The following is a 25,504-nucleotide window of genomic DNA, read 5'->3' as shown; positions in this document are numbered from 1 at the left end:
ATCTTCTGTTAACCTTTTTTCTCATAAGGTGGTGAAAAGAGTAACCAAATGATTACGGCGTAGGTCATTTGGAAAGAAGGCCATAATACAATTTTAAGATCCTGAGTGACCACTAAAGTCAGATCAACCAAACCAAAAAGTAAAAACATTGAATACACTTTTTGGAACAATTTGATTAAGAGCGTGTTAATGCACTGGTCAACACAAACATCGATATGAGCACTCCTTTGTACCATATACAACATAATCGTACTGAGATTTGAGAATTAATAAGAGATTTGAGAATTACTACAACTTGCTAGTAAGACGCACATATCAGTAGAGAACTAGAGATTAAAGAACTGAAAGGTAATTAACAAAACGTAGAGGGATAAAAAGAGCGTAATATAGAGCTGCAAATCTCTCTCATTCACCATCTAAACATTCTACATTCACTTTTTTCCATTACACGTAGAATCAGTGGGAGATAGTAGTAGCTTACTAAAACGAAACATCAGTAAAAAAAAAAAAAAAAAAGTAAATAGACCCATAAATTTAACCAGCCTCATTAACATTTTAAGAGAAGATAAAGAACATCCGAGAGATTCCTTGCAGCCTCCTATATTATGCTACCCAACTTCAACTTCAACTTCTCAGTCATCATCTTCCTCCTACAGATCATATATATTACAGAGTTAATACAAAGGCTTACTTCTTAGATATTTAATTGCAAAATGATGTAGAATGATTAATAGAATCAGTCGCTTACCTCTTCACTCCCATCCTCAGCATCATCCTCATCGTTGACCTCTGAAACAGACTTGTCAGATTCCTCATCTTCCTTTGGACCTTCCTCCTGAAACACACACAAGACACAGCTGTTAGTCAAGCACTACCCTTAAACTAATTACCAGTTATATGAATCATCATTGTTTACTCTAATCACAACTCTGCCTGCAACTATGTGATTAGTATAACCATAACTCATCCCTTCAATCATGTGGTTACAGTAAAACATATCATAATTGATACTTCAATCATGTGGTTAATATAAAACATAGCTCATACTTCAATCATGTGATTAGTAAAAACGTAACTCTTCCTTCAATATAATGATGCAAATAAACCACTCTCCAGCTTCTTGTTGTAGGCTTTCATGTTCTTCTCATACTCAACCTTGCGTTTGTCAGCCTTAGCAACATAAGGAGCTTTCTCCTACATTATCATAACACCCACAGGTTAAGAAAAATCATACATAACAAACAAGCCTGTACCATTTGAATTAGTAAACAACTTGAGCTAAATAAATAGCTCAGAAAACTTACGGAATCTGACAAAGATTTCCACTTTTCACCACCAGCTTTGCCAACCTATATATCATCATCCATTTGAAAAAATCATTGTCAGTAATAAATTCAAAAATACAACAAAGGCTACGGTGAAAAAAAAGCAGCAAATCACAACTCACAGCAGCGACAGATTTGTTCTTGGGGTGCTCCTTCTTGTACGTTTCACGGAAATCTTCCCTACAAGATCATAAGTCAACGCAAGTTTTAGCAAAACAGAATTAAAAGTAGAATCAGTTAACCAATGATTGGTGATACTAATTGGATTATACAGTCAACGTTACAGACCATTTTAGGCATAATAATAATAATAATAATAAACAACATCAATATGACCAATCATTTTTACAGCAAACAAACGAAGCTAACAATCTCAATTTGAAAAGAATCACTGAAACAAACCAGAAGTAATTAACGCAGATCGTTTATAAGAATCGAAGGGGAGATAATTTACATGAAAACGAAGAAGGCACTGGAAGGCCTCTTAGGTTTGTTAGGATCCTTAGCAGCACCTTTGCCTCCCTTAGTAGGCTTCTTAGTCACAGAGAGCCTATCATCACCACAAAATTCAAGTTTAAAAAAAAAAAACGATTCACAAAACAACAACGATTTGGAAACGGATCTGGAATCCAGAGATCTAGGAACTAACTCGGATACAAACAAAAACAAAAAAATAAAAAAAATCACAGAAGAATCGATCGATGTGAAAACTCACTTTGAGCTCCTGGTTTCAGCTTTCGATTTACCTCCTTTCATGATCGATTCTGCACAAACAAACAAACAAAAAACTAGATCAGCATACAAAAATACGAAACGCAATTAAAACAGAGAGAATCTTCGGTTCTAAGCGCTTAAAAAAAACTACGGAGACAAAAATATTACAATCAAGAGATCGAAACGCACTAAATCAAGACGAAAACTGGAAAAATAAACAAAAAAACGAAGGAAATCGGATGAAATTACCTTGAAGAAGAAGAAGAAGAAGAGCTTCGTAGGGTTTGAAGAGAGAGAGAGAGAGAGAATAATAATAATAAGTGTACGTGTTTGTGAATTGTACGCTTTGTGAACCGATTCGAGTGAGAGGCCGAGAAATGGATGAGAAGGCTTCTTAAGTGGAAGGGAAAAATATCTTATATGATTTAAAAGATATTCAATTTTCCACGACATGTGTGAAAAAAATAAAATAAAAAACAAATCTTAGGGGTTTAGGCGGGATTTCAAATATATTTCGCCACGTCAACGATCCTTGTGATTTCTCATTACTGGCTTTCACATTCTCCCGCTTTTTTTTTTTATTATTCCTTTTCATTGAGTGAGAGAGAACAACAACATGTATGTGTTTTCTCTTCTCTGTGCTTCGTAAATTTTGTACTTATTTTTACCTTTTGTACTGCATGTTTATTAAAAAGGGATGAATATAAATATCGATTAGGTCCAAATTCGAATGCGAGACGAATCATTCTCGAATCTTCTCTTTCCTAATAAGTTATTAAAATCATAAATTCTAGTATAATCTTATGTTTAATTTCCTTTTCAGCAAAATGAAATGATTTTGATTACTTGCTCTTTCTATTGAAAAACTATGAGTCATCATCCCTTCTTATATAATTTACAAACACAGCGTAATTTAAGTCAATTTAACCAAACAAGATTTGATCGATTACCATTAGTGAAACACCTTGATTCGGAGAGAATTAGTGGTTAACCTACATACTAACCAAACTCGTCATGAATACGAACAAAATCAGTCTGTGAGAATGAATGAATCATAGTACCACCTTTATGGATAATGAATCAAGCTAGAGAGTTTAAGGCTACAGTTTCCTTACCAACACATCCGACATCATAAAACAATATAAAAACTTGAGAAGAGGTAAGAAAAACAAAAACTAAAAATCGTTTTATAGAGCAAAGAGTACAGAGCTGCAAGTCTCTCTTTCACCATCTAAACATTCTACAATTCACTTTCTCCATCCAAAGGGCTTCTTTAAGTGGAGGAGGTTGTGGAAATACATAGAGAAAGATAAAAAAGAAAGACCCCTTTTTAATCAGCACCATTAACATTTCAAGTAAAAAAGATAAAGATAAAACCCCAGAGAGATTTTTGCAGCCATCTATACTAATGCTACCAGCCATCCATCCAACTTCTTAGTCATCGTCCTCCTCCTGCATTTAAATTATACACACCCAAGTAATTAACAAGAGTTAAAAACAAAGCTCTACGTTGTATATATACTATGATGGGAAAAATAACTTTAAAAGACTCAACCACTGACCTCTTCACTACCATCCTCAGCATCATCCTCGTCATTGACCTCTGACACTGACTTGTCAGATTCCTCATCTTCCTTTGGACCTTCCTCCTGAAACAACCACAAACGTATCATGATGATTGGTCAAACAACTCAATAACTATCAATCTCTTTAAATTGAGCATATGATTGACATTATTATTAGATTTTACCAGTTTCTTGTTGTAAGCTTTAATGTTCTTCTCATATTCAACCTTACGTTTCTCAGCCTTGGCAACATAAGGAGCTTTCTCCTGGAATTATCGTAAAAAAAAAACCACACACATAGTATTAGACTTTACTATAAGAACCGTAACATTTGATATCATAACACAACTTTTGGTCACACTGATCAGAGAGACTGAGAGAGAGAACGTACAGAATCTGACAGTGATTTCCACTTGTCTCCAGCAGCTTTTCCAACCTGTAACCCATTGAAAAATTCACCCATCAGTACAACAACTTCATAAACTAACAAGATTAAGGTACAACAACAAACAACAACATATAGAAGAAGCTTTTAAAATGATCACAAATAACACTCACAGTAGCTACAGACTTGTTCTTGGGGTTTTCCTTCTTGAAAGTCTCACGGAAATCTTCCCTACAGAGCACCAAAAAGTCAACACTAGTATTATTATTTAACACACACAAACCAATAGGAACCATCAACAATCAAATCAAAGCATGGACAATACGAGATTCTTTGGACTAGCTAGTATCAGATACTTTTTGACTCAACTACAGCAGTCAAAGGATTCTTACTAGTCTCACCTTAAAAAGAGAGTAGCCAGATGAAAAAAAAACTTTTGTACGGCAAAAAAGTCTATATCCATGCAAAACTACTGTAACACAGATTAATTTGAAGAATCGGAGGCAAGGATTACATGAAAACGAAGAAAGCACTGGCTGGCCTCTTTGGTTTGTTCGGATCCTTGGCAGCTGCTTTGCCACGCCCTGCTCCTTTAGCAGGCTTCTTGGTCACAGAGAGCCTAATACCACCAAAAAAAAAAAAAAAAAAAAAAAAAANAAAAAAATCAAGCAACAAAACTCTTCAGAAAACGAACAACGACATGGACTCGAATCTAAATTTCCAGATATCTGACAAAAATAGATCGAATCTGAAACTTACTTAGAGCTCCTGGTTTCAGCCTTTGATTTACCTCCTTTCATAATTGATTCTGCGAAACGTATCACACAAGATCAGTAAAAAAGCTAGACAAGTACTTCACATATTGCATCAATCGATTCTATACACAAACGCGATAATTGAAAAAAAAAATCATCATCACCAAATAAGAGATCGATACACATGATCGAAATGAATTAGAGATGCTACAAAAACCTAATCATATACAGCATAAACCGCAAACATCCAGAACATGAAATTCATATCTCAAAACACACAAAAATCAACTTGAATAAACAAATCTTATCGCCTAAACAGATCGAAACACAAAAAACCGAGAGATGAATCAAACTAGAAAACGAATGAAATTTACCTTGAAGACGAAGAGCGTAGGGTTCGAATAGAGAGATAGAGAGAAGGAATTGAGCGAGTTTGTGATTTGTACGCTATGTGGGAGAAGAAGATTCAAGTGAGAGATGAGGAAGGAGGCACTAGTGGGGGAGAGAAAAGGCTTTTGTAAAATATCTTTTGGTCAATCAATAAAAAGGGTTATTGGATTAAAAATTGAAATTTCGCACGAAATGTAAAAAAAAAACTGAGGGGTTTAGGCGGGATTTCAAATATATTATGACACGTCATCGATCCTTGTGGTTTCATTTTATTGGCTCTCACCTTCTCAAATTTTGATCGTAGGTCTTTGTTTATGTGTGTTTCTCTTGTGCTTCTTTCTCAGCGCGAGGATTCAGCGGCAAGTGATATGGTGACTCATTGCCCTTATTCTTTTTGGTCCTAAAATAATTAAAATCATAGAAGTAATTACGAATAATATTTATTCGCATTAATATCTCCTCGAGGATCCGGTTCGGTTTGCTGCGTCGGTCATCCGGTTCGATTTGGATTTGTTAATATTTTCGAGGGCTTCTGATTTTAAATTGTTAGGTTGGTTGAAGTTTACACTAAATAGTAAATTAAATAATTGAAATTCTATCAAATCTATCTAAAACAAAATACTATCTGGGCCTAAAATTCATTGGGTTTGCGTCTACAGTGTCCACGTTACCTAATCAAATATGAAAGCTCAAATGGAAAGTAAAGATGACTAAGCAAGTTCTTCTTCCACTTAATTACTGTATAGTGCAAATTCCCTCAATCGATCGGTTCGATTCTTCTTATAGAATCTTCTTCATCATTAGAAAATATATTTGATACACCATCTTTTATACAAGTGCCTTGGTATAGTCCGTTAAAGAAACATAAGCTTCTGTAAATAATAAGCATGGCCCCAAGTGTCTTTACAATTATCGTGTAAATCATTTTTTTTTTAAGTAATTAACTTGTGAACGGTATTTGTTTGCGATAGGCTATCCCGTCGTTACAAACTCTGGCATAGTCGGAATCTGCAGCCAGTGACCTTGCATAGTGATAAGCTCCAAAGGGTCTACCTCAGGAAGAGAAAGACTGGGGATAAGGACGTTGGCAATATTTACTTCAGAAGTTTCATCATTCACCCGGTCCCGGTTGCATCCTTTTCTAGTGTAATCCTCTCTTCCATAATCTTTGCTTCAGAGATTTCATCTTTCCTCTCCAATGCCGTTAGTGTTCTCTTTCACTGTAGTTTTCTCTTCATGGATCATTTGTTCAGAGGCTTTTCACTAATCTTCATCCCGTTTGTATCCATCGGTTCGTCGATCAGGATAGTTTTTCTGGTTCAGTGAATGCAACCAAATAGCCACAGCTCCATCCTTTTCTTCAGCTGAGCCATTATGAAGAGTAAACATGTTGAGTAAGTTTAAGTCAATAAGAGACCTATTCTTCTGGTTAGAATGTGTCAAAGTTGTTTTGCTATTTTCCCGTTGTAAGTGGAACTAGTTGAGCTAGTTGCGTCGTGTCCTATCTTTTCGGTTCTGTTTCAGTTTTCATTGTATCTTTATAAACCGCATTAGAGCTAATGAGAACCAGATCATTCTGATGCAATTTGCAAGTCTTTGAAACTAGTATCTTACAAAACATGTTTCAATTTGAAACTCTTCAGCTACTTCCTTGTACTCTTCCATTATTGCAAGACGTGAAGAAGCATTCATCCATCAAGCTATATTTATTTCAACTTGCAGCATCGGTGTGCATTTATTCGCACATCCGTGTTAGAGAGTTACCACATATTCCATTATCAACAAAACAATGGATTAAACTGTAAAAACAGTCTTGCATCAAAACCTTGCAACTTATAGAGCCTGATCACAAAGTTGCTAATTTGGAAAGGAAGAGATATATACCTGTAACTGTTATCAAGCATCTCAGAAGCTATGAAGTAAGTAACTCCAACGAGAAGGACTTTAGAGGTGAGACCACCAAGAGTGGATTTGACAACCCCAAATCCCATGAAACACACAGAATATGAGGATGTGGTACTGGTAAACAGTCTTTCTAAATGCACCAATCTTAACAACCTATGTAGCAAGGGTTAGAGCCCTCATCCCCGTGTTGCTAAATTTTGCATAATCTAATTATTTAAAGACCATCTCAAGCAATCCGAGAAAAAGGACCGCAATTTTGCGATGTTGAAGTGGCATTATATCCATCCAGAACCTCGAATACTGAAAGAACCAGAGCAACAGATATGCGAGAGACAAAATAGACATACGTACATTGATTCTCACATCCCTAGTGAAGAGTTACCAATTCCGTTACCATACAAATCAATACGCCTCAAAGTATTACATAATCATGAAAATATTTGGGAGCAACAAGCAATTCAAGATTCCTTTTGATTCATGGAGTCTTTTACCACGACATTTTACTTAAGAATCAATTAAAGATAATTTTCACATCGAAGAAACAGAAGAAAAGAGAATGCCACAAATGTTATTTGCGGAGAAGAATTTGTTTGTGAACAAACCATTGCCATGCGGTCATGATTATGATGAGGAGTGTCTTGTTAGATGGTTCCAAACAAATCACAAATATCCATGTTGCCGTGAAATTCAAAACAACAACATAGAATGATGTGTTTGAAACTATCTAACAAGACACTCTACATCTTAAACATGACCACATAACAATTTTAACATAATTTGTTCAATAACAAAGTCTTCTAGAAAAATAACAAATGCAATGTTATTTTCTTTTATTTATCTCTTCTCCGATGTGAAGATTAACCTTTGCAAATGATTCTTTAGTAGCCAGTCTTAGTAACAAATTGCATCAATCAAAAAAATCTTGGATTACTTGTTTCTCCCAAACATTATCATGGAAAGTGAATTCCTAATGAAAATACACTACCAATGAAGGTAGTTAGTCGAAAAAGTTAATTCATGTATTTGGATCATGCGCATTAATCTACGTATAAGTTAGAACCAAATAAGAAAACTATTATTTACTATCATTTGGATGCACCCCAAAGCTATATATGGAATCCAGGAGATCATCTAGATCCTCACAAGATGTGAACTAGACGGACTTTAGTACACCTTGAACCCGCAGGATCCTTACTCATCATATATGGAGCCAAAGGAGATCAACTTGCAATTTATTCACTTATACACGTCTTAAAGCTTCGTACAAATGATCCTAGACACTCCAAAGAGTCATGGATTTTGCACTCAAGCTCTCAAGACTCAACACTTTACATAAATGGCCAAATTTCATATTTCACAAATCTTGTTTTATTAGTTTTTGATCAATATCACATATTTTGACTCTTTGTTTAGATTTTAGTCAGAAACCAAAAAACTTACCTTCTTGAAAGCAGTTTCGATCAGTGATTCTGGTGCATAGTTCCTCATGACTGCAACAGCAAGTCCAATCAAATTCCGGATTTGATAGCAAGAGGCTAGGAAAACACCAAAAAAAACCAACGTAGCATGTAACATACCATTTTATGGGTGGGCTTCGAACCATTTCAGATTTTATCCAATATCTGTAAAGAAAGGCAGACAGTAATGTTCAGATCAACAATAGAGAAGATAAAAGTTTAAAAAAAAAAAAAAAGCCAGACAATTGAGTGTATATCACAAATTGTTGGTTTACAATTGGTACATGCATGTCCATGATTCTGCATATCAATTTATTAAAACTATTATATTGTCGTACAACTGAGATATAAGATTCAGACTAGTTCAAATGAAAGCAATGCAACTAGTTTTCTCAAACCTAAACAAGAAAATTGAAAACAGAAATTTTTAATGGGAGAAAGAAAAGAAATCAAAACACTGACATGCTAAAAGAAATGATGGCAACACGAGACGAGATCCATATTGATCTTCAAAAAAAACAGTTAAGCCTCCTCGATCTCCAGTCCCCTGTGGGTACACGAATCCATCAAACCGTCACGCCTCACCCGAACCCGAACTGTGTTTCCCACTATGAACAAATAAATAAAGTGGAATTTGGATCAACCGACCCAACACTATAAATAACAACCCTAAATGGGCCTATAACGGCCCAAATAACTTATCCATTACACTTTCGGCACGTGCGAGTTCACACACATTAGGGACATAATAGCGAGATACAAAAGACTGATACAATGGCATTAGAGCATTTCCATTAGGAAAATACTATTTTGAGCCTCTTAAATTTTTAAAATATTTTATTGTGTACTTTTTAAATATAAGATTACTAGATTAGAACCCGTACTAGAGCACATGTTAAAATTCTTTTGACTTATATTATAAATTTAGAATAAAATATAATTTATATGATTATTTTTAAAAGTTTTTTGAATAAAACATTATGCAATAAAATCATATGCTAAATATGATGGCTTGAAAAAACACATATTTTGTAAGTTTCTATTGTTAATTTTGTAATTTTATGTATGAGAAATGGTTATGTTTGTTGTTTGTTTTTATTTTAATTTTTGAACATGTTTTGTGAAAGTTTTTCAATATGACATGTGCTTAGGTAAAATTTTATTTTCAACTGCACAATAAGATTTCGAAAATCACGATTAAGTGTGATAAATTGCCAAGAATTTATTCTTTTTTACGTCTAACAGTATATTTTTATGCCTACCAGTATATATTTGTAACAATACATGTAATACTAAAAATTTATTTTGGAAATTGTATAAATCATTGGAATATTCTCTTTAAGAATAATCTTTGGATATTCTTAAGTGTATTCATATAACCTATAGATTGACCAATTAATCTATAACCTTTTGTTATAACCAACCTATTTTTAATGTATAACATATTTTGTAAACAACTTATAAAAATTATATAGTCGACAAAAAGAATTGTGTACTGTATAAAGGATTCAGAAAGCGGATTCTGTGAGACTTTTGTTATATTTCTTGTCTATAAACGAGGTGAGAAAATCACACCTCTAATGCTGGGATTTGAAACAAAAAAAATCTTAACAAAAAGAATTGTAAAAATAATCATCTCATCAGTTTTCAATCTTCTTCTTTTTTTGTTCTTCTTCTTTTTTTGTTCTTCTTCTTCTTCTCAATGAAAAAGTAAAAAAAAAAAAAAAAAAAGTTACGCTCATGGTTATCAAACTGTTGCAGGTAGCTTCTCTCTTCCTGAATTGAATTATGCAGATTTCGTAAATGTGGGTAGCAATCATGAAATTGTCTTCATAAGATGCTATCACATGATCGTTATTTTGTTTAGCAAGAGAAACCAGTTTAGGGTTTGTTCATTGCATCAATACGTGTACTTTTCAATTCAATTTCAATCTTTGTTTTATACTGTTCGGATCGATTATAATATTTGGAGAGATGAAGCATTGTTTTTGACTATAGTGTTTTTGTATGAGAATCTCTTCAAATCGTCCAAAATTATTTTTAAAATCTCACCAAATTTCATCAAATCACAAACAAATCTACCAAAATAACTTAAAAACTCACTCAAATCTCCTAAAATCTAAAATATCATAAATCCCACTAAATTCTCCAAAATCATAGTTTGAATACACTCCCCTTTGAAAAACCAAGAATTTATTTATTTAAAGCATATTGTTTCTTAGACTAGATATAATATGAGATCAAGGAAACAGGATTCCGTGAGTCAACAAGGTTAATTAGAAAGATGTATTTACAGCATCAACATGACAACATGATTACTTATTATAGATAACTAGGTGTTAGTCGATCTGTTGCATGAGTTGTTATATAATAGCTATTCTACTTTTAAAAAATAACATAAATTAACGTATTATTATTATTTTAGTTTTTTTGTGTAAATCAAAATATTTTACTTATGTTTTGTTTATATCTTACATAGTTTTTACTTATTTTTTTTGTTAAGTTATTTTTTCATATTTGAAATATATGTAAAAATGTAAACTTGTCATAGGCATCAGCTTATGTATTTGTTAAACCGTCTTAGATTTGTTACCGTTTTGGCAATGAATCTAATAGCATATTGCATTAATAATAATATCTTGCATTTTTAATGTTTGACTTTTGTTTTTATTATGTTTTAATATATAAGTAGAACAATATATGGATTTTAATTAGAACGTTTTACTAGGCTATGTTAGTGTATGAATTTGGTTCATTTGTAAAAGTTAGTTTTAGCAGGCTTTAATATCACATTAAATATTTAAATCATGGGATAAAAACATTACACTTGTGTAACTAATTATTCTCCTCTTAAATCTGGCTTGGAACAGTTACATTGGGAAACTCATTTTATTCAAGCTACTAGAATTCAAGCTTGGAACAGTTACATTGGAAACTCATTTTATTCTCCTCTGAAATCTGGCTTCAGCAACTCAAACTCTGATCTTGCTACTTATATATATGTTTCTACCATAATCATAAATTAATACAAATATATTAAAAAAAAAAACTAAATTCATCATCCACACATGGCCTGGATAACCATCTAATAAAAAAGATGTTGCTAATTTGAATCTCTCTCTTTGCTCTCTCTCTTTGTTTTGTTGTTCTTTTGGTTGTGATGTTTTGAGCTGCTGACCCCAGACTCTGCTTTTATAGCCGAGACATGATGATGCAATATGGATGATCTCCTCTGCTCTGCTTTTTACACATCTGCTTCTCCCTCTTTTTTGTCTAACGTGAGAGCTTTGATATATCCATTTTTGGATATAGCTTTCTGTCATCATCATACTCATATACCAAGGAACTGTGTCTGTGTGGTTCAATTTACCTTTCCAGATGTGTAAAAAAACGAAGAAAAGGTAGCTTCTTGAATCACAATGTGCTATATACTACGTATTATGGAAGATGTCAAGATGCAGAGTTTCTACAATTTTCAAAGTCATTCCACTTTTGGCTCTCTCTAGCTTTTTTTGCTGTTAGACGAACGAGTCATATCCATGAATGATCGAGAATTATTTTTTCTTTTTTTACTATACTAAGAATGTACAATGAAGTTAATATACACATGACTTGCTTTGGTGGTAGTTTGAATGTTCGATCCTAGTGCTGATTGTGTAAGGAGGAGTCATGTGTATCAGTGTATGTGAAACAGCTTAGAACTACTTTTTTTTTTTACTAATTTGAGAGAAAGTGAAACCAAGACGTTAGAAAAAAAAAATCATCTCCATGATTATATCCATGCACCTTTTTTTTTTTCTTGTTATTGATGATCGTAGCAACTTATTTGGAGGTTAGTGAACAAATAATAAAGCGGTATTTGGATCAACCGACCCAACCCTATAAATAACAAATACACGGGCCCATAACGGCCCAAATAACTTATCCATTACACTTTCGGCACGTGCTAGTTCACACACATGTAGAAGAGTTTTTTTTGTATTTATTTATTTTACATTTTAATTATTTATTAAAGAAATAAAAAAAAATAAACTTAAAGAAAACACAAAACCAAACGCCTGTCTAGGAGGAGAAAGAGAAAGGGGAAGAGAGAGAGAGAGAGAGAGGGAGAGAGAGAGAGAAGAGAGAGAAGAGAGAGAAAGAGAGAGAGAGAGAGAGAGAAAAAAAATGGGTGAGGTAGCAGATACAATGACGAAGAAGAAGAAGAAAGGGAGGCCATCTCTATTAGACCTTCAAAAGCGAGCTATCAAACAGCAACAATTACAACAACAACAACAACATCGCAATCAAGATGACCACCACCACCAGAACCAACACCAACACCATAGATCCGGTTCGAAAAACCCTAATTCTCTCAATCACGCTCCCAACTCCGCCTCCCGATCCAAACGGCGGAACCCTAATTCATACGGCGATTCGCCCTGGATCAAAGACGAAGACGACAACAACAACAACAACATAGAAGACAACGACGACGACGAGCGGCGTGAGAAGAAACACAAGCTTTTACATGGATTGAACTCTCATCATCAGTCTCATCGACATTCTCCTAATTCCCAATCGGATCTGAATCTCGACGAGACTCCCGAGGCTTCCTTCAAATTCAGCGGCGGATCTAATCACACGGTAGAGATAAAATTTGAATTGATTTCGGATCGAACTAGTTTTTTTTTTTTTTTTTTTTTTTTTTNTTGTTTTTTTTTTTTTTTTTTTTTTTTTTTTTTTAATTCTTCCCCAAAATTGATTTTGATTATGAATAATTTCGCGCGTTTGGTAGTAGTAGTGTGTGTTGTTCGTCTTTCTCTCTTAGATTTTTGAGTGAGTGGGAGAGATTGAGAGTTTGTTTGACTGAGTCATTTCTTTTTTTCCCTTCTTGTTTTTTTTTTTAATTGGTGGAGTGGAGAATTCATATTTCTGCTTTTTCTGTAAATTAAAATTTCCTCTTTTTTATTTTTTTTTTGTCTTCAGCTAAGTAAATTCTTGTGTGGGTGTTTAATCAGTTTTTATTCTCTCTGCTTTTAATTTTGGAGAATTTTATGTATTATAATATTGATTTTCCTGGTAATTAAAATCCGTAAATTACCTCTCTGAATTAAAGATGCACCTGCACTGAAACTGAGAACTGAAACTAGTCGTGTCTGAAACAAGTTCCGATTTGTCTTTTCCTTAATTAAAACTACCATCAGTTTCTTAGTATGTTGTGTCCGTTGGTTCTTTACCTTTGCTTAAAACATGAACATTGGAAACACACTGATGATCTGTTGTTGGTGTTGGTTTTTACTTCTTGCAGGGAGAAAAGGCTTCGAAAGCGACAGACATTCTTCAAGGTATAAACTCTTCTTTTTATATATATATATATATTTAATTCTTGAAAAAGGCAATAAACACTGCAAAAAAAATTCGTACGAGGATAAAAGCGAGGATTTTTTCTGATGCTGGGAAGCGATTAAATTATTAACTTTTTTTTTTTAATTTTTGGTTTACATGTGGATAGGGTCTCCCGTGGAGTCAGGTCCCACTACACCTTTGCCAGACAAAAAGTTGTTGGTGTTCATCCTTGATAGACTTCAAAAGTATATATATGCTCATTCCCCCTTCCTTCTGTCATTTTTTGGTTTTAAGAACAACTGGGTTTCTGATTGTTGTTGTTGTTGTTTTTATAAAACACTTGAAGGAAGGATACTTATGGCGTTTACTCTGACCCTGTTGATCCTGAGGAGGTGAATCTCCTTCCTTTGTTGTTGTTGATGTCAAAGCTCCTTGTTTTTCAGTTTGTCTTATCTGCGCTTCTGTATGTGTTTTACAGCTTCCTGATTATCACGAGATTATCACAAATCCCATGGATTTTAGCACTGTGCGGAAGAAAATAGACTCTGGAGCATATACCAGTTTAGAACAATTTGAGGTAAGTTTTGTTCTTTTTGATTCCACATTGGACTCTTCCCTTATGTTTCTCCTTGAACTTTCCATGTGTTCGAGAGTTGGTTTCTCATTTGATAGCTAGAACGTTTTGTTGCTTGGCATTTTCATTTCGAAACTTTTCTTACGGCTTCTTATGTTTTCTTTATGGAGAGCTATTGCTTGATGTTGTTTGCGTGCATTTTCTTCATGAGACTGCTAACCAATGAAGATAGATACTTGTAGTACAGGGTGCACACCTAAGGCTGTTTCCAAAGTTGTGCTTAACTCAAAATAACTTTTGATCTATTTAGACTCAATTTGTCTCCCAGTTTGTATATATGTGAATTTGTGAGGAGATTATTGGTGTTAGAACAGCTTGATCTCTTATAAATATCGCTTCTTGCCCTCTTCTTTATACCGCTCTCTGATATATGTCGCTTCTCGCCCTGTTCTTTTTGCAGAGAGATGTGTTTTTAATATGTACAAATGCAATGGAATACAATTCATCAGACACTGTATATTATCGACAGGTATGTCCTAGATTCTGATTGTTATGTTTTTAGCTATTCTTGTTTTGATATTTTCGTTCCAAGTTTATGAAAATAGTGTGTGATTTGGCTTATTATAGGCACGGGCTATACAAGAATTGGCGAAAAAGGACTTTGAGAATTTAAGGCAAGACAGTGATGATGAAGAACCACAAAGCTCACAGCAGCAGCAGCAGCAGCCAAAAGTTGCTAGAAGAGGACGTCCTCCAAAGAAACAGCCTGAACCATCTTCCATTGACCGTACTGCTTCTGAAATATCAGCTGATACGCTTGGAGGAGGAGATAGCTCTAATAAATTTTCTGGTGCTTACAATCTAAGAAAGGCGCCTCCATATAAGTTCCGTCAAGCAGAATCATCAGTTAGAATTAATAATAACAGCGAGACTCAAAGTGGTTGGTCCATAGATTGGGAGAACGAGTTTCCATGTATAACAATCTCTTGCCCTTTGCTCTCTGCCTTCTTTCAGTATTATTTTAATTTGCCAATATGAAACCATCTTCTTGGTTTCTCTGTAGCTTCGGTTGTGAAGGCGGTTAACAAGTACGGAATGAAACATTTCAATGTTGATGATAACAGACGTGATACCTACAACCACCTCTCGACTTCTTCCCAAGAACCATCGGTCTTGACAACGCTTGAAGACGAGTTAAAACAGTTGATTCCAGTACGTAATTGCCAAACACTATTTTAGCCTTTTTTTGTATATAGAAAACAAGAGTCTGATCATTGTTTTTCTTATTCATCAGGTTGGCTTAAACACTGAGTACGGTTACGCGAGGAGTCTAGCACGATACGCTGCAAATCTTGGTCCTGTTGCCTGGAAAGTTGCATCGAGGAGAATCGAGACAGTACTACCACCTGGAATCAAATTTGGTCTAGGTTGGGTTGGAGAGAACCCAGCAGGACCTGAAGAGGATGATAATTCTCAAAAACAAAACTTAGTAATGTCTTCGGGAAAACAAAAGTGTTCTAATGACTTAGCGTCTGATGATCATTCCAACAGAATCCTGTCACCAACCGCTTCAGTCTCGAGCGCTTTCATAGGAAACAGACATTCTTCTTCTCAAACCATAGAAGAGACTGCACCACCACCCGCTCGTGTCTTGAATCCAGAAACCGATCACCCATCATCCTCCTCCTCTCGCCAGGCGGGACCGCTGATCAAACTCGAGAACAGCAACGGCCTCATCCGCGGATTCGGTGGATTCAGCCATAATGCAAATCAGATGCTAGGAACTGCGAGACAACAACAACAACAAGAAGAAGCAAACGTAAGCAACGAGGCCACACCGAGCTCGCAGCAACAACAAGGGTTGATGTTTCCTTACACCAAACAGGAATTTCACCGGTTTCCGCCGGACCTTAACGCTAGGCTAGTATCACCAAACTCCCCGGGCTCTAATCAGCAGACAGGTTCGTCCTCATCGCAGCATCCGGATCTGGCATTACAGCTCTGAAGATGAATATGGGATATGTGAAAGAAGAAGAAGAAGAGGCATTTTTCCATTTGGCTATCTCAGCCATATATTTTCTGGTATGAAAATCTTGTGGAGAGTCATGGCTTCATTATTTGTTGTGACTTGTGACATGAAAATATATATGGGACAGTCTCTCCTATTGTACAGATTGTTGCAACTTCCATATAATTTTTTAAGGGTAAAAGGAGAAAAAATAAAAGAAAAACCACAGGAGTCACTCTGCTGTCTGTAGAATATATAATTTATAGTTTAATTTTTTCCCTTAATTTTTCAGATATATATATGTTCTTTTAACCTTGAAGATGAAACAACAGTATTGTTAGATTTGTCATGTGTACTTTTAGCATTTGACCTTTTGTAAGAGTTGTCAGTTTCTTTCTTGAATACTTTTTGCCGGCTTCGATTTTCAAGTTCCTCGGTAATGGGAACTATTATTGTTTCTGATACTTAGAATACGATTATGTTGGCAAAAGATGAGTGGAAATCACCTGAAATTTTGATAAACGGGATTAATGTATTATCAAAAAACAAAAATTAGTTGAAATAAGTTTACAAATATATATTAGTCATGTGTTTAATCAAATCAGGAGCATAGTAAACATAGCCGACTAAAATCAGCTTCTCTAGTGTATCATCTACACAACACATCTACATTATTTCAAATTTAGAAATTTAAAAGTTATTATAACTCATTAAATACATATCAAGGTGTTCGTCTATGTACCTTCAATAGTGGTTAAATTTTGTCAAGAGGAAGAGGGGGGCTCACGCGTCACGGGATTTACATGACCGTCTTTGTTTGGTGGGTCTCGACGTCTCGTGATATTTATTTTTTTCCTCTCAAACCATTGGTTTATCTCTTGGCCAATTATAGGCGTATAAAAAGAAAACTAATACTTGTCCTGTTTTATGTATTTATTTGAGGCAAACGCTCTTGGATTCCTATTAATACATTCGGCAGGTTCGATTTTTACATGTATGTCAATAACTTTTGTCGGTTAACATACTTATACGGTATTTACTCTTATATACACGCGATTATATTTTATAAAGAAACATGCATAATGACGTAAATGTCTATATAGATAGACCCTTACGTTATCTTTGTTTTATGTGAAAGGCCTTGGGTCTTTTTTTTAATATATCGTCTGACTAGGGTTTATCTGATGGAAAGGAAAAATAAAAAATAGAGACATTAGAAAAGGCATGAAAACACGGCGCAATACGTCAGGAACGTTCCTCCCGTTTGATCTCGTTATCGAGATACTCACGAGATTGCCAGCGAAGTCTGTAGCGAGATTTCGTTGCTTGTCCAAGGTATGTGCTTCCACACTTAGCAATCCAATTTTCATTGATTCGTTCTTCACCATATCTTCGTCTCGCCCGAAGCTATTGTTCACGTGCCCTAAATACGGCAAAACGTTCTTCTTCTCATCACCAAAGCCTCGTGATTCGTCTCCTTTAGCGGTCGATGCCGAGAAACACCAATGGTCAAGCTACATCTACGTAATGCCCCCTCCTTGGAAGGATATAATTGAAGAGACCAAGTTACGGTTTGTTGGAACAAGTGACACAGGTGATATTGTGTTGTCGCCATACAATATATCCGAATCCGACTCTTCCTACCTTCTCTACTATGATCCCGAGAGGAACATTATGACTAGAGTTGGAATCTAAGGAATGGAAGCTTTGAAGTCTCATAAAGCTTACGCCTTTCTAGATCATGTAGAGGACATCGTAAAGCTTGAGCCAATCTCTAAATTAACGTAGTCCCTTGTTAGATTGCTATTGTGCCTTTTGTTTTCATTCTAGTTATGGTGTTTCTCTCTCTTCTCTTAGAGGTTCATAAACTATTAAGCTTTTAAACTCTTTTCTTCTCATGAGCCGTTAGACGTTTCAAATTGTGTGTCTTTGATGACTTTTATGTTAGTCATTATCCGCAGGTAAAAAAGAAACACTACATATTTACGATAGAGAGCTATAGAATTTAGTTTAGGATATTCAGACGTGTTATAATTTATAAATTATCATATGCGAAAATGTGAAGGTACAACAATCTAGATTTATACAGCATATATGCGGAGTAATACATTATATTACACAAAGGTAAAAGTTTGTCCCTAGCTATTAGCGGCTACAACGTGTCTCGAATTTTCCATGCAGTATGTAAACATCAAATTAAGCTAAAGCCATAAGCCCATCACATATTTCAAACCTCAAGAAAGACAAAATGCATCAGATAGTTTTTCAAAAACTGAAAATACAAAAAGATACATTTGTCAGAAAGAATTAGAACAAGTAATAACGGTTTTGAAATTTGAACGGTAGCATGTTAAAATACTAGCTGTAACTGTAAGAGCTAAAGGTTAGTAATGGAAATCGAAGTAATATTTAAATGGCAACAGCATTAGTAATTCACAATAAAGTTATTAATGCTATGCAGAAATTTGGAAGACAAAAAAAGAGAAGGTGTATAAAGGAGTAACGCTCATAATAATTTGTTTTCAAATGTAATGCCATTAACATGCTCTAAAATAAATCAACAACAATGTCATAAATATAAGAGAAGAAAAACAGCTTGCGTTTAAAAAAAAAAAAAGAGAGAGGCAAAAGATACGATAGAATTAAAAAGGATGGGTGAAATTCCAAACTTTTATCAGCTAATAATTGATTTGGGATGATTATAAAGTAGAAGTAGTAGTAGCCATTATTAATTTAGGTACCATTGTTATGATAGGAACAGTAGAATTTTCTAAAACGGTAAATAAAGTCAATGCAGAGAGGAAGGACAGTGTGTGTGAGTGTGACCACTACTACGACTACTAAAAATGAGACCCACTCTGAATTACGTAAGGTCAAGATTATCTAATCCCGACCGTCCATTTGTCGTGATCTCAACTACGACATCCAATGTCGGCCTCATGGATGTTTGTGTTTCTTCTGAGTTATCTCTCAAACACTGTACTGTTCCGAAGAGGTACTGTCGGAAGCGTGATGATCAGATGAGGGTATTCTAGTAATTGCAAAAACATCACGAGGGGGACCTGAGCATTTATATAAAATCGGGGATGAATGATGATTAAAAAAATGAAAAGAAAAAAAAAAGGATTTTGATTTTTGTGGGAAATTTTTTTGAAAGAAGATAGAATTATTGATTCCTTTAATAATAAGTAATAATTAAAAAGTTGGGTCCTATAGAGTTCGAAAAGAACAAAACGAAAGCTTGTCGTCGTCTTCTACAACTTAAATATTTAGTAGCTCCAACTATAATAAAAAATAGAAGTTTTATACAATATGAACACGAACAAAAAAAAGGTAGTTTTATTTTTATTTCTACTGTTTTACTTTTTTTGTTATTATAATTACTGTTTTTGAGATCCTTGTCATTTTTGTCGTGATTAGATGGAATTTGTACAATTTTAGTAACTCTTCAGTTTGTTTTTTTTGTTAATATAACTTATTCTCTCTCTCTCTCTCTCTCTCTCTCTGTGCAATCTATCGCCGATTCAATAATCTCTGCCAAAAAGCTTTGTTCTTTTGTTTTCTGGAATTATCCAAAGGAGAGAAACAGAGAAATCAATCAAATCCCTTCTTTAGTTTCAGACCCAAAAATCCTAGGTTTATTATAAAAAAAAAACATTCTTTGTCAGGTTTTGTGTGTCTGTCCTGTGTCTCTGGTGTGGGATTTCTTGGAGCTTTGGTTTCTTAAAACCAGCTCCATTATCTGAATCCCCCCTTCTTCTTCAATCAGCCATTGTAGTAATTGTGTGAGAAAAGAGAATGACTTGTTTCTCTTGTTTGAATCCTCGAACTAAGGACATCAGAGTCGACATTGTTGATACTGCTCGATGCAACAACGACAACTCTCGCTACCCAACCGATTCATCAGGTTCTTTTATTCAATTCCAATTCGAAAACTTTCCTTTGTTTTTTATTTATTTATTATTACTTCAAAGGTTTCGTTTTTATTTCAGATTGTTCTGTTGTGGTTTCAGTTAATGGAAGTGATACAACAGGAACAGAGTCGATTTCAGGTATCTTAGGTGAGTTTTGTTTTTCTTTTTCTTTCAATGATGTCTCTTGTCTCTGTTTCAGACACTTTTTTTTTGGGTTAATTTATTTTTTTGGCATTGGAAACAGTAAACGGTAAAGTGAATGGTTCCAAACCTGGTGGTGGAGCTCAGAGTTTCACCTTCAAGGAGTTAGCTGCAGCTACTAGAAACTTCCGGGAAGTCAATCTGCTCGGAGAAGGAGGTTTTGGGAGAGTTTATAAAGGACGCTTAGATTCTGGACAAGTCAGATCTCTCTCTCTCTCTCTCTCTCTCTCTCTCTCTCTCTCTCTCTCTCTTCCTCAAACCCTTTTAAAAAGAGAAACTCTGTTTTTATGACAATTTTGATGTGATTAATGAAAGCAGGTAGTGGCTATTAAGCAATTGAATCCAGATGGGCTTCAAGGAAACCGAGAATTCATAGTAGAAGTTCTTATGCTTAGCTTACTGCATCACCCGAATCTCGTTACATTGATTGGTTACTGTACTTCTGGTGATCAGAGACTTCTTGTCTATGAATACATGCCAATGGGAAGCTTAGAAGATCACCTTTTTGGTTAGTTTACTCAAACTGTATTTGTTGTTATTATCTTGAGGGTTTCCTAATTTAAGATTATGATTCTTTTGCTTGGTTTTCAGATCTTGAGTCACATCCAGAACCATTAAGCTGGAATACTCGAATGAAAATCGCGGTTGGTGCAGCTAGGGGAATAGAGTATCTTCACTGCACAGCTAACCCGCCAGTGATATACCGTGATTTGAAGTCAGCTAACATATTGTTAGACAAAGAGTTCAATCCAAAACTCTCGGATTTTGGACTGGCGAAACTCGGTCCAGTAGGTGATCGAACTCATGTATCAACCCGTGTCATGGGAACTTACGGTTACTGTGCTCCCGAGTACGCCATGAGCGGGAAGTTAACTGTTAAGTCGGATATCTACTGCTTCGGTGTAGTGTTGCTTGAGCTCATTACTGGGAGGAAAGCTATTGATTTGAGTCAAAAGCAAGGGGAGCAGAATCTTGTTACTTGGGTAAGTAAACTTACTAAACCGTAAATTCAGAATAAGTCTACTCTCGTTATAACCAAAAGTTTTCTTGTCTCTGTAGTCACGTCCATACCTCAAGGATCAGAAGAAGTTTGGACATTTAGTGGATCCGACTCTACGAGGAAAATATCCAAGACGGTGTTTAAACTATGCCATTGCGATTATCGCAATGTGTCTGAACGAAGAAGCTCACTATCGACCGTTTATAGGTGACATAGTTGTGGCACTTGAGTACTTAGCTGCACAGAGCCGATCTCATGAAGCTCGAAACGTCTCGTCCCCATCACCTGAGGTTACAAGAACGCCGCGACGACGAGACTTGTAAAAACACACAAGAAAAGAGAGTCTTGAGCTTTCAAGAAATTCAGTTTGGTGTTCTGTAAAAATGGTTTTTTCCTCTTCTTCTCTGAGAAAACATTTTATATGTTTGGTAAATGATTTGGTTTTACCGTTTTAGTTACTTCTATATACTTGTTTTTTTCCCTGTGATGTATATGACAATTATGGAGACAAGTAAAAATTGAAGGTTCTGAAATAAAAGCCACTCTTCAAATTCTTAGGAAGAAAGGATCGTTACATGCTCTTCTCTTCTTATCTCTGGTACGTTTTTTAAAAACAAAACCCAAAGCACCTCCTAGTGATCTTTCAACAAAAAAGATATAAAAAGAAACAGATAAAAATATGAACAATTGTAACAGAACACAAAAGGTATTATCTATCTTTTGTATCATGTCCTAAGACGCTTGGTTTTCTTCTTTCTTTCCCTGATTTGAGGTCAGTGCCATAAACTGTATTCAGTAGCTGAAGAACGTTCAGAGAAATGCTGAGAAGATACTTGAAGCAAAAGCTTAATAGTATGACTCGGTGTTGTTCTGCAGACATCTACACACTCTTCAACATCTTCATCACAAGTCAACAAAACCCATTCATTGTCTTCGTCTAAGTACTTTAGATCATACCTGCTCATATCATCTATGCTAAACCGCTTTCCGATCTCCCACAACAGATCTGTTAACCTGCGCGAATTCCGCATCCGGAATCTGATCTTCTCTTCTCCGTAGCTTACTTTAATCCTCAGAAAGTCATCATCTTGAGATGATAACAAGTTGGTGCCTTGAGGGACGTTTTCTAAACTAGAGAGAGTCAATATTGTCTCGTCAAGACTTGAACTTTGAAGCTCGATCTCGCTGCTCGTCTTCTTCAATGAAACTCCTACACTAGCTGAAGCAGGATCAGTTGTTGCACCGCTGTTTAGTTGGGTTTCGCTGGAGCAACATTGGCTAGAGTTTGAACTTTGGCTATATGAGGAAACAGGGGACTTTGCAAGCTGCACTGGCGGTGGAGGAGGAGGAGGAGGCGAGGTCTTGGCTTGTTGTGAGGGTTCTTGTGACTGTGAGACTAAACTGGGGAAATTCGCATAGAAGGAGCCTATGGGAAGAGGACCAGAAACACCTTGAACCGAATCAATCACCCGTTGAATCTTCTGCAGAGAATGTCCCACTTTCTTGATCTTTCTTGACGGCCATCTCTGTATCCCATGCTGTCTGCATATCCTCTTCAAGGTCGTTGGACAAACTGAAACATTTCAAAACAAGAAAAAGGCAAAAAGTAGATATCAGTCTTAGGACTTCCCGAGATATTGAATCGAAAAGAGAGAAAAATGCTGCTTACCACCGATATTCTTGGCTGCATCTTTCAAGCTCCCTGCGAAGTACTGTCGAAGAATATCCAAAGTAATGGTTTTATCTGCTTTTGTGCGCTTTTTCTCAGCCGTCATACTAAAACCGCCACTTGAGAATGTGCTGCTCTCATTGACATTATAATCCATGGTGTAGTCAAAACCTCTTTTTAAGCCAAACCCATCATTTGGTTTGTCTCCTCCATCAAATACCAATCCAAGATTCTGAGGGTTACTAGTATTATTACTCCGCTGGATTTCTTCAAGAGAGGCACTCCATGGAGAATTACCGTGGAGATGTTGTAGTTCCGATGTGTTTTCAATCTTAGGCTTTACTATCTCTTCCCTTTCTATCACTTCACTCTCTTCTTCTAGTTCTTTATCTGTAACAGTCCTTAAGCTTCTAGGCACATGAGCCATGATAGTTGAAAGTGCATTCAACATTTTCCTCTGTTCCTCCAGATCATCGCAGTCTTTAGGCAAAAAGAACTCCAAGACAAAATCAGCAGAGCCAGTGTGGATGCAGCGCAGGCGAATTGCAACCGCGCCATGTAAACCGTACATATTAGCGTGGTGAGAGAGAGGGTACTCTGATTTCTTGTAGTTGGATACATCAGACGAAAAGCAAGGTCCATTGGTCAAGAAGGCTTGACCTGCAACTCCTTGGCCCTTCAAGAGGTGATGCTCAGAGCAAGCTTCGTGGAACTCGCGGACTGTTGGATCACCAACATAGCAAGCATCATCAATGGTTGATACGCAATGGATGTAGTTCTCATCGTTGTGACGGCACCCGCTTTTGTTTTGCTGAAGGCAAGAGACCCATGTCTGAGCTAAAGGTAGTTTATGAGTCTCACAAGCACATCTCAAGAGGTTTCGGATTTCAGGTAATGCAGCTTTGTAAGATAAGTCACATCCCTATATACAGAAGAAACAATCTTGTTTAGACCAAAAAGCAGAACTAATAGAACTCATGTAGTTTTCGTTTATTACCTTTAGAGAAGGCGGAATCGGTAGTTCAGTGCTCCTAAGATCAACTGCCTGTGAAAAGGAAACACATTGATCCCTCTCAGAAAAACCAATTCAATAGCAAAAGCTGAAAACATAAGAGAAGGACACAAACCTGAAGTGCCTTGCAAATGCTTTCAAGCTCAGGTCTTAGTTTAACCATCTCAGTGGTCATTACAACCTCAATAACCCCCAAGCAAATCTTACTACCTTGTTCAAACACCGGAATCGCCAGCGTTCCACGGACATCACAGTCCTGTGCGTGGTGTACTCTTGGATACTCCTCGCTCTTGAAAAACCTAACATCAGGAGTCCATTCAGGAAGCTTCCCCAAGAAAACCCTACCAGGCAGACCAGCTAAGGCCTTGGAATCATCTTGCTCAGCAGAGAAGTGATAATTCACAGAGATCTCTCTGTAGTTTGCAAGTCTTTGACACATGGGATCGTGGCTAAAAGGTTGTTCCTTTGTGGTTAAAACTCGCTTACCGCCTCTGTTAACCGGAACCCACAACTGAATAAGCGAGCCTCTCTCAGTTGTGTAATCTTTAATGTGTTCAACTGCTTGAACCAATCTCTCAGTAACAGAAGAACCACCACCACCTCCTGGTCCAATCCACCATCTCTTGTTCCATTGAAAGTCATCAAGACTCGATCTTTCAACACAATCCTGACCGTACATCTGAGATACCACTCCTCCTGATGTGCAGAGTGCTGCTGATGTATCTTGAGTTGGAGACCACATGAAGGAAGATGGATCAAAAGGGCTAACAGAAGAAGTTGAAGGAGCTACGTTAAGAAACTCAGATCCATCTGTTGTCTCTAACCAACAACCATCTAGCAACAACCCATCCATGAACTCTGAGTCCATAACTGCGTTCTCAGCCTGAAGAAAGCTATCTTCCATGGATATATATAATTTGCTTTTCACTGAAGCACCATCTGAAAACACGAAAGCATCCATTTTTCAACAAAGTTTCATAAATAAACAAACAAACAAAAAGGTCGAGATCGAGCTGTGTTTTTTTTGTTCTTCTTCTTGCTTACATTTTCAGAAATCGATAATAGGACTCATGAAAATCAAATTCTCACCAACCGACAAAGTAGAACATAAAATAATTTGGGAAACACGAATCAAGCACTAATTTTGCCTAAAACAAATTCATAATGACAAAAGTAAAGCATCCAAAGTAGACACACAAAACTTTTTGTTTGATTGATTGATTCCTTCAAGCTGGTCAAACAATCTATAAAGCTCAATAGATACCAATTTAACTCCAATGAAACCCCCCCCCCCCCCCCCCC

General features: G+C 36.0%; 5 protein-coding genes and 1 long non-coding RNA gene across 13 annotated transcripts in view; 2 read left to right on the top strand and 4 right to left on the bottom strand.

The window, feature by feature from the left end:
* On the bottom strand, positions 367-2,442 carry LOC104740765 (high mobility group B protein 3). Its single transcript, XM_010461458.2, has 8 exons — positions 2,289-2,442; positions 2,041-2,089; positions 1,780-1,875; positions 1,448-1,505; positions 1,305-1,349; positions 1,114-1,194; positions 749-835; positions 367-650 (listed from the first exon to the last, which is right to left on the bottom strand). Exons 2-8 carry the CDS (start codon positions 2,079-2,081, stop codon positions 633-635), a joined length of 426 nt encoding a protein of 141 aa, XP_010459760.1. The 5' UTR covers positions 2,082-2,089; positions 2,289-2,442; the 3' UTR covers positions 367-632.
* LOC104740766 (high mobility group B protein 2) lies at positions 3,169-5,287 on the bottom strand. Its single transcript, XM_010461459.2, has 8 exons — positions 5,119-5,287; positions 4,749-4,797; positions 4,504-4,608; positions 4,163-4,220; positions 3,996-4,040; positions 3,790-3,870; positions 3,602-3,688; positions 3,169-3,491 (listed from the first exon to the last, which is right to left on the bottom strand). The coding sequence occupies exons 2-8, from the start codon at positions 4,787-4,789 to the stop codon at positions 3,474-3,476; spliced, it is 435 nt and encodes a 144-aa protein (XP_010459761.1). The 5' UTR covers positions 4,790-4,797; positions 5,119-5,287; the 3' UTR covers positions 3,169-3,473.
* Positions 6,274-9,097, bottom strand: LOC104740764. Its single transcript, XR_760220.2, has 3 exons — positions 8,959-9,097; positions 8,617-8,661; positions 6,274-8,529 (listed from the first exon to the last, which is right to left on the bottom strand). It is a non-coding gene; the product is annotated as an uncharacterized LOC104740764 (long non-coding RNA).
* On the top strand, positions 12,628-16,718 carry LOC104740763 (bromodomain-containing protein 9-like). The gene is made up of 9 exons (XM_010461457.2): positions 12,628-13,122; positions 13,787-13,823; positions 13,991-14,069; positions 14,171-14,216; positions 14,303-14,401; positions 14,859-14,927; positions 15,026-15,371; positions 15,462-15,610; positions 15,693-16,718. The coding sequence occupies exons 1-9, from the start codon at positions 12,664-12,666 to the stop codon at positions 16,401-16,403; spliced, it is 1,995 nt and encodes a 664-aa protein (XP_010459759.1). The 5' UTR covers positions 12,628-12,663; the 3' UTR covers positions 16,404-16,718.
* LOC104740760 (serine/threonine-protein kinase CDL1-like) lies at positions 19,834-22,055 on the top strand. Of its 4 annotated transcripts, none has more exons than XM_010461449.2 (6): positions 19,834-20,313; positions 20,399-20,458; positions 20,565-20,719; positions 20,840-21,029; positions 21,113-21,504; positions 21,581-22,055. In XM_010461449.2, exons 1-6 carry the CDS (start codon positions 20,205-20,207, stop codon positions 21,842-21,844), a joined length of 1,170 nt encoding a protein of 389 aa, XP_010459751.1. In that variant the 5' UTR covers positions 19,834-20,204; the 3' UTR covers positions 21,845-22,055. The 4 variants fall into 4 exon arrangements, with proteins under 4 accessions (XP_010459751.1, XP_010459753.1, XP_010459750.1 ...); XM_010461451.2 differs by having other exon boundaries at positions 19,835-20,313; positions 20,420-20,458; XM_010461448.2 differs by having other exon boundaries at positions 19,835-20,313; positions 20,399-20,467.
* The window catches only part of LOC104740762 (protein NLP4), a 4,059-nt gene continuing 601 nt past the window's right edge, over positions 22,047-25,504 (bottom strand). For 4 of the 5 annotated variants that reach the window (XM_010461454.2, XM_010461455.2, XM_010461452.2 and 1 more), the window contains 4 exons: positions 24,318-25,141; positions 24,188-24,235; positions 23,191-24,112; positions 22,047-23,094 (listed from right to left, as the gene is read on the bottom strand). In XM_010461454.2, coding sequence (XP_010459756.1) covers positions 22,295-23,094; positions 23,191-24,112; positions 24,188-24,235; positions 24,318-25,106 — 2,559 coding nt within the window. In that variant the 5' untranslated portion in view covers positions 25,107-25,141 and the 3' untranslated portion in view covers positions 22,047-22,294. Of the gene's footprint in view, positions 23,095-23,190; positions 24,113-24,187; positions 24,236-24,317; positions 25,142-25,246; positions 25,462-25,504 lie in introns of those variants that run through there. The other variant, XM_010461456.2, reaches the window with a different exon arrangement.

Source organism: Camelina sativa, chromosome 14 (genome assembly GCF_000633955.1).
Source record: "Camelina sativa cultivar DH55 chromosome 14, Cs, whole genome shotgun sequence".
Classification (NCBI taxonomy): domain Eukaryota; kingdom Viridiplantae; phylum Streptophyta; class Magnoliopsida; order Brassicales; family Brassicaceae; genus Camelina; species Camelina sativa.
Note: the sequence above shows the minus strand (reverse complement) of the source record. Positions and strands in the feature narration are given on the sequence as shown.

Excerpts from the sequence above, each read along its gene's own strand:
- LOC104740765 (XM_010461458.2), bottom strand. The coding sequence starts at position 2,081 with ATGAAAGGAGGTAAATCGAAAGCTGAAACCAGGAGCTCAAA. Across the intron at positions 1,195-1,304 it reads GGAAATCTTTGTCAGATTCC|GAGAAAGCTCCTTATGTTGC; the intron begins GTAAGTTTTCTG and ends ATGATAATGTAG. Across the intron at positions 836-1,113 it reads AAGCCTACAACAAGAAGCTG|GAGGAAGGTCCAAAGGAAGA; the intron begins GAGAGTGGTTTA and ends TGTGTGTTTCAG.
- LOC104740766 (XM_010461459.2), bottom strand. The coding sequence starts at position 4,789 with ATGAAAGGAGGTAAATCAAAGGCTGAAACCAGGAGCTCTAA. Across the intron at positions 4,609-4,748 it reads GCTGAAACCAGGAGCTCTAA|GCTCTCTGTGACCAAGAAGC; the intron begins GTAAGTTTCAGA and ends TGGTGGTATTAG. Across the intron at positions 3,871-3,995 it reads GGAAATCACTGTCAGATTCT|GAGAAAGCTCCTTATGTTGC; the intron begins GTACGTTCTCTC and ends CGATAATTCCAG.
- LOC104740763 (XM_010461457.2), top strand. The coding sequence starts at position 12,664 with ATGGGTGAGGTAGCAGATACAATGACGAAGAAGAAGAAGAAAGGGAGG. Across the intron at positions 14,070-14,170 it reads ATCCTTGATAGACTTCAAAA|GAAGGATACTTATGGCGTTT; the intron begins GTATATATATGC and ends AAACACTTGAAG. Across the intron at positions 14,402-14,858 it reads CCAGTTTAGAACAATTTGAG|AGAGATGTGTTTTTAATATG; the intron begins GTAAGTTTTGTT and ends TTCTTTTTGCAG.
- LOC104740760 (XM_010461448.2), top strand. The coding sequence starts at position 20,205 with ATGACTTGTTTCTCTTGTTTGAATCCTCGAACTAAGGACATCAGAGTC. Across the intron at positions 20,314-20,398 it reads CTACCCAACCGATTCATCAG|ATTGTTCTGTTGTGGTTTCA; the intron begins GTTCTTTTATTC and ends TTTTTATTTCAG. Across the intron at positions 20,468-20,564 it reads GTCGATTTCAGGTATCTTAG|TAAACGGTAAAGTGAATGGT; the intron begins GTGAGTTTTGTT and ends CATTGGAAACAG.